Here is a 7,059-nt window from a genome sequence, read left to right on the forward strand (position 1 = left end):
AATGTAGTTTAGGAAATATTAAAACGTTTTTTCTAAAATTTAATGTTTTAATCAAACATAGTTACATTATTTATTATAAGTAACTTTAACAACAAATCTATTCAATACTTAATTAAAAATAAAAATAATCATATATTTTTGAAACTTTACACTGTGTTTTTGTTGCTTTTCATTAAAAACGTACTGCAGACTATCAAGATGAAGAAAAAATGTTGTAATAACAATTTTAAAAAAATCATTATTAATGCGTGTAGTAATAAATAAGTAATCATAATAAAACATATCAATATATAAATAATACAAAAAAAAAATTTTTTTTTTTAAATTTTGTCTAATTATAACTTTTTCTTTCTAATCTTAACTCCATTTCATTTAAAATTTCATTGCATAGGAAAAATAGGACATACATAACTATATAATAGCATATAAAAAGTTAATCGCTGCTTTAAAATCATAAGTAAAATAGTTGAAATAATTTTTACTACAGGAAAAATTAAAGACAATCTTTTAAAAATAGTACAGTTTTATTATTTTAAGAAAGCTTAGTTTTTTAAATATAATCACAACTTAGATTTTAAATTTTTGAAATAATATTTTTGAGTCAAAGTTTAGAATAAATCATCAAATGATCAAAAACTAAGAGATGATCAAATTAGAAAATTTGATTAGTATTATTTAAAATACTTCGAAATATACAACGTTAAACTATTAGTTAGGTTAATAATAAATCTATTGAGCGTAATTAACTCAACAAAATTCACAAAGATATTTAACGAAAACAGTTTACAATATAAAATAATAGTTTTCTTTCAAACTTGGTTGATTATAAACTATATTCAGGATACAACCCATATTTGTCAGTATTTAAGTACAAAAAATGAAAAGTTCAAAATTAAATAAAAAATAAACATAACGTGTATGGCATTAAGAAGGATAACGTTTAACATACATTTAAACAAATTTTTTGTAGATGAACTTCTTCAAATCTTCTAGCAACTCTTTAGCACGAAATTTTATTTCTTCAGGTAACTCAAACAGGTTAGAAAAACCAATTTTGTAGGCCTCAGTAGCAGTAGCAAGAGCTTTATCAACAGAACCAAGTAAATCATATTGAAATAAACAAAAATTGAGTATAATCAGAATTACAACTGGATGTGCAGGATTAAGATTTTTATTGGCAATTTCATTCGCTTCCTCATAAAACTTCAATACTTTACTTGTTTCTTCGTCTCTATCATCTACTGATGCAAGAAGAGCCTTTTCGTGATGTTGACATGCTTTAAAACATTTGTAATCAGCAATAGCTTCGTTATTGGTATCAACTTTGATCCAATCACTATCCAACAACTGAATAACTTCATCACATAGAATGTTTGTTTCTGATTTTGCTTTCTGATTTATTTCTCTCTGTAATTTTTCATCTAAACCCGAGTCATCACAGGAAACAAAAGATTTTAGATATGTTTGTCTTAGCTCTTGATAACTGTGAAAAAACATTTCTCTTTCTTCAAGGTTAAGAGGTGTACCCATTTCTATCACTTGTTTCATGTAGCTAATTACATCCTTGTAACGACCATTCGCAGAACACGTTTTAGGAAGAGACACTAATTCACTTCGATTAAACTGAGACATTTTGAAAAGTATGCTGAAAATTTTAGTTGTTTTAAAAATTTTCAAGACCTAGGAAAAGTTTAAACAATGTTCAAGGTTAGATTTGTTTCTAAACTACAAGTAAATAAATAGTAGATATTTATACACATAAATATATAAAATGGAATTTTGCATATAACAGCATATAAAATTGAATTCGTTTTTTCTTTTTAACTAACACCAATATTTTTTTGTATAGTCTAATGATTTTTTAACTACATTGAGTGTAATTCTAGTTATTTTCAAAAAATATGTTAGTTAATCTTCGATAGTATTTAAACTCTTATTAAAAAGCATTGTAATAAAGAAGTTTATTTAAGCTAGTATATTATAATTGATTAGTGGCAATCAAGCTTTATCAATCAGGCTCTAACTGTTAACAAAATGAACTTTTAATCAAATTTTTTAATTAATAGAACAAAGTAAAAAAACTAAATAAAAACAAATACAAAACAACGTGTAACAAATAGTTGTTAAAGCACTATATAGTCTTAAAAAAAGGAGCTTTATAATTCAATATTTGATATATAAAATTTTAACATCAATGTAACTGAAAATGTTGAATTAATTTTTTCGTACCTATATTTTCGTTAAAATTTCAAAAATGTTTTAATAAAAATTAAAAACTATAACATTTTAAACATTAAAAAAAAACTTGCTAATTTATAAATACAAAATTAATAGTTTTAATCTATATTTTTTTAAATAGATTACATATCAGCGTAATTAATTGAATTGAAGAAATAAATGTAATTTTAAACATTAAGTTTAGACATTAACTCAAAAAACATTTTAGATACTTATTTTAGTTGAATTGAGTAGATGACAATAAATGAAAAAAGTTTTAATGTACAATTATGGCAAAAAACTATTACTTAGTTAAAAAGAAATAAAGTTCATGAAGATTTTTTATCTTTATTTTGATAAAAGAATAAAAGTATAAAAAAGTAGAAAATTAACTTATCATGGAAAAAGACAAAGCAGAGGTTTAACTTAATTAAAAAGTATATATTCGTATTTAATATTTCATACAATCGTTAGACAGTATATATCTAATATGTTTATATGATTTTATGTGTTCACAACACATAAATTTTCACTTTCTCTTAATGCATCATAAATATTTATTTTTAGAAAATGGTATTAAATTAAAATCACATTTGTCTGCTGACTGCCTTTTTGTTGATGATTAAATACCAATGTTTATTGCTAATTTTATATATTTCAGCTTTTTTTTTCAATTATTGTACTATTTCATAGATTTTTTTTTATTTATTAATTTTTTATAATAAAACTATTTTTAAATTAATAAACTTTTTTATTTGACGAAAAAAAAGATGTTTTGAATATGTATCTCCTAACAGAAATACTTATATAATAATATATTACTTTACAATCTTTAGTTTTCAGTTTGCAAAAAAAAAAAACTTTTAATATATATATATAATATTTATATCATTGTATCTACTCTGATGTGATAGTTGTATCAGTGCAATTCACTGTGATGCGGTAGTTATATGGTTGCAGTCTACTGTGATTTATATCGTTGTTCTACTGTGATGTGGTAGTTTATTATTTTAAAAACTGTTATGTGATAGTTGTATTGTTGTGTCCACTTTGATGTAATAGTTGCATAGTTGCGGTATACTGTGATGTGATATTTGTATTGTTGCAGTCTACCGTGATTTGGTAGGGTTGTTGTTGCGGTCTACTGGAATGTAGTAATTTATCTTTGCGTTCTATTTTGACATTCGATAATCTTGTTCTAAATTAAGTACCCCTAATACTTTAAATAAAGTTTGTAAAATGTAAGTCTTTGTGAAAATTTTCTAAACATTGTTATGCGCTTAGAAACGATCAAAGTTAAGTTCCAACTTTTTTTTTTATATGCTACTACTTATAAGTGTTAAATTTAACGTTTTAATTTTAAAAAAGATCTTTTTTTTCAATTGTATAATGCAGCTTTAAAAGATTAAATATTTAGAATACTCTCGAACAATTTTATTGTACGTTGAATACAACAGTCAAAAAAAGATAGATTTGATATAATTTTTCATCATTATAAATTAGTTGTTGTAAAAAAAGATAAAAACATGGTTCGAAAATAGTATAAAAATAAGTAAAAGTTATACTTTAAATTTAGTTTAAAAAAATTCAATAGCGTTAAGAAGTTATATAAAAATTAAATATCTTTACAACATTTCAAGAAGCAAATAACTATAAAATATTTTTGGTTTTGTCATTTACAAATTTTAATTATTGGATTAAACTTATCTTTAGATATTTAATTAAGCATATACGCTGATTTTATTAGTTTTATTTGTTTGTTTCTAGCACATTTTTCAGTTTTTATGTTTGTGACAACTAGTTATTTGAGTCTTAATTAACATTAAAAATTAAGCATTTTATTGAAAAAATTTTTGTTATACATATATTCTTTTTTTTAGCTTAGCTTTAACTAACCTTCTTTACACATTTAAAAAATTCTGACAAAAATATAACTGTTGTTTAAAATTATTCAATATCAATTAATTTTATACTATAGTAATGAACTTTAAATAGGTAAACTAAAAGTACATCAGGTATTTTTTTAACGATATGTAATTATACGTTTGGTAGAAAAAATTGAACACACGTTTCGCATTTTAAAAACGAAAAGCTAAATTACTTTATTTAAGTTTATTTGGCGATCATTTTATTTTTAAACTAATTTTTATGTTTTAAAAGTTCATTTGCAAACTAAATTTTTCTAGAATAGCTGTTAAGTAGTTTAGGAAAACAATTTATTTTATTTTATATATTTTAAGCACTTATAAACTCTTTTACTGATACTTTTTTGCCAAATGAACTTAAAAAATGAGTATGATTAATTTAACTGTTAAAAATATACTCACATATAGAAAAACGAACACAACCAAGTTACTTTTAGAACAGAAAGCAAAAATTATAACTAGGTTCTAGATTTTAAAAATGTGACTTACTTTCAGTTGAATATTTGTTTTTATAGATTGAATGAAAATTAAAACAACTTTTGTGTTTTACAAAAAATTTTTGTCATTTTAAGAAAACAGCTAACACAGTAATATGAGAACATTAAGTTATTTTCAAGCTACTAATGTTAAACTTATCACTAAAGTTCGACGATTTTCGTTGTTGATTTCATTGGCATTTAGTTTACATTCAAAGAGAAAACTTTTGATCATATCGCATATAAATTTGATAGAAATCTTAATTTGAAAGGTAAATAAGATAAATTAATAGTACAACTAAAAGTAAGTACATTTTTATGGTTGTCTTTTATTTCTCATAAACCTTATTTCTTTTCAATTTAAAATTAGAATATCTTCAGAACATTTCAAGATAAACATAATCAACTCATGTACTAAAGTCAAAGTTATTGTATACAGTTGTGATACAAATTAGATTTCAAGTATTTTTAAGTATGTCATAAACTGCCTACTTAAATTTTATAAAATTTTAGTACAGTAAATACTCGCTAATCCTGCAATGTTAGGTACGCTTTTTTTTTTGTTATAAGGGTCAGAAAAGCCTTTGGCAAGTTTTCTACCTGTTTTATGTTACGCAATGTACAAAATAAATACCGCGATAAATATTTTTAATAAAATTTGTTATAACTTTTTTTAACAAAGCAATAGTTAATACTTATCTTTAATAAACTAAAGTTTTTTAATTGAAAATATGATTTTGAAGTCAACCTTTAATTTAAATTCAGCAAAGGAATCCGAAACTATAAGACAATTTAATAATAAAATTTGAGAGGTATCAACTATTATTATTTCTAAATTAGTAAGGTTAATGTTTTAAAAGGTTGATATTATTAAAGTATATTGAGCCTAATTACCTAAAAAATATTAATTAACACATTAAATAAAGAGCAATTTACAAAATATAGTAGTAGTCGAGCTTTAGAACCCAGTTTATTACAAATAACGTTCTGAACAAAACTCAGATTTGTCACTACTTAAGTAAAAAACATAAAAAGGTAAAAACAAACTTATTAGTAAAAATATTACCTGTATGACATTAAAAAAGATAGTATTTAACAAGACAAACTTAAATTTTGTTGTAGATGTTCTCCTTTAAATAGTCTAGCAATCTATTAGCACGAATTTTTAATTCTTCAGGTAACTCAAACAGGTGAGAAAAACCATTTTTGTAGGCTTCAGTAGCTGTAGCAAGTCCTAAATCAGTAGAACTAAGTAAACCATATTGAAGTGAAGAAAAATTCATCGCAGTCAGAATTACAACTGGATGTGCAGGATTGAGATTATTATTGGCAAGTTCGTTTGCTTCTTCGTCAAACTTCAATGCTTTACTTGTTTCTGTGTCTCTCTCATCTCCTGATGCAAGAAGAGCCATACTGTGATGCTGTAATCCTTTATAACGTTTGTAATCAGCAACAGCTTCGATATTGGTATCATCTTTGATCCAATGGCTATCTAACAAGTGAATAGCTTCATCACATAATCTTTTTGTTTCTGATTGTGCTTTCCGATTTAATTCTCTCTGTAGTTTTTCATCTAAACTAGAGTCATCGCATTTGATTTATGGTAGCTTAAGCTCTTCATAACTGCGAAAAAACATTTTTATTTCTTCAAAATTAAGAAGTTTACCCATTTCTATTACTTGTTTCATGTAGCTAATTAAATCCTCATAACGACAATTGTCATAACACGTTTTAGCAAGAGACACTAATTCACTACTATCAAACTGAGACATTATGAAAAGTATGCTGCAAAATTCAGTTGTTTTATTTAACTTCAAAACTTTAAATTAAGGTTTAACAGTTATTATTTAAAATAACGATATACATTTAAAGAAAATATTAGATTATTTATTAACTGCCAATAACAATTTGTTCATAAATTTAATTAATTTTTTTATCTTCATCAAGTTTAAACAATTGTCTTTTAATTAATTTTAAACAATTTTAAGCCATTCTATGATTGTATTTGTACTTTTTTTGATTATATTTTGTAATTAATTTAATGATTTTTTTTCAATAGAAATGTTTAATATCTAATGTAATCATATTATAATATATTTAAGCTAACATTTCTTTAAAATTTAGTTTTGAAAGATTCCGTTTTTAAATAATTCTAAATTTTTATATATGAATTTGAATAGTTTTTAAAAAAAATGCAAAATAAGATCTTGTCTTTACTTATACTAAATATATACAAAGACTGGTTTAAAATTAAAAGACTTTGGCTGACTCAGGTTTGCTTTGAATTTGTTTACAAAACTTAAGCCAATGCTTATTACAGTAGTATTATCTGTAAGTTTATGCTTGTTTTTTGTATAATTTTTTAATTTTTTTAATAACTATTTATTTAATTTTTTTTAGTATCATGTAAAATAAATATTACTTTTATGTTTAAATTATTT

General features: G+C 23.3%; 2 protein-coding genes across 2 annotated transcripts; both read right to left on the minus strand.

Moving 5' to 3' along the window:
- Positions 1-951: 951 nt before the first annotated feature.
- LOC145828934 (14-3-3 protein 2-like) lies at positions 952-1,632 on the minus strand. The gene has a single exon (XM_082936679.1). The coding sequence runs from the start codon at positions 1,630-1,632 to the stop codon at positions 952-954; it is 681 nt and encodes a 226-aa protein (XP_082792805.1).
- A 4,092-nt stretch (positions 1,633-5,724) lies between these two features.
- LOC145828935 (uncharacterized) lies at positions 5,725-6,390 on the minus strand. Its single transcript, XM_082936680.1, has 2 exons — positions 6,298-6,390; positions 5,725-6,177 (listed from the first exon to the last, which is right to left on the minus strand). The coding sequence occupies exons 1-2, from the start codon at positions 6,388-6,390 to the stop codon at positions 5,725-5,727; spliced, it is 546 nt and encodes a 181-aa protein (XP_082792806.1).
- Positions 6,391-7,059: the final 669 nt, after the last annotated feature.

This window comes from Thalia democratica, chromosome 2 (genome assembly GCF_965202585.1).
Source record: "Thalia democratica chromosome 2, ktThaDemo2.hap1.1, whole genome shotgun sequence".
In the NCBI taxonomy this organism is placed as follows: Eukaryota; Metazoa; Chordata; class Thaliacea; order Salpida; family Salpidae; genus Thalia; species Thalia democratica.

Coding starts and splice junctions, on each gene's coding strand:
- LOC145828934 (XM_082936679.1), bottom strand. CDS start 1,632: ATGTCTCAGTTTAATCGAAGTGAATTAGTGTCTCTTCCTAAAACGTGT.
- LOC145828935 (XM_082936680.1), bottom strand. CDS start 6,390: ATGTCTCAGTTTGATAGTAGTGAATTAGTGTCTCTTGCTAAAACGTGT. Junction 6,178..6,297: donor TAATTAGCTACATGAAACAA/GTAATAGAAATG, acceptor GAAAAACTACAG/AGAGAATTAAATCGGAAAGC.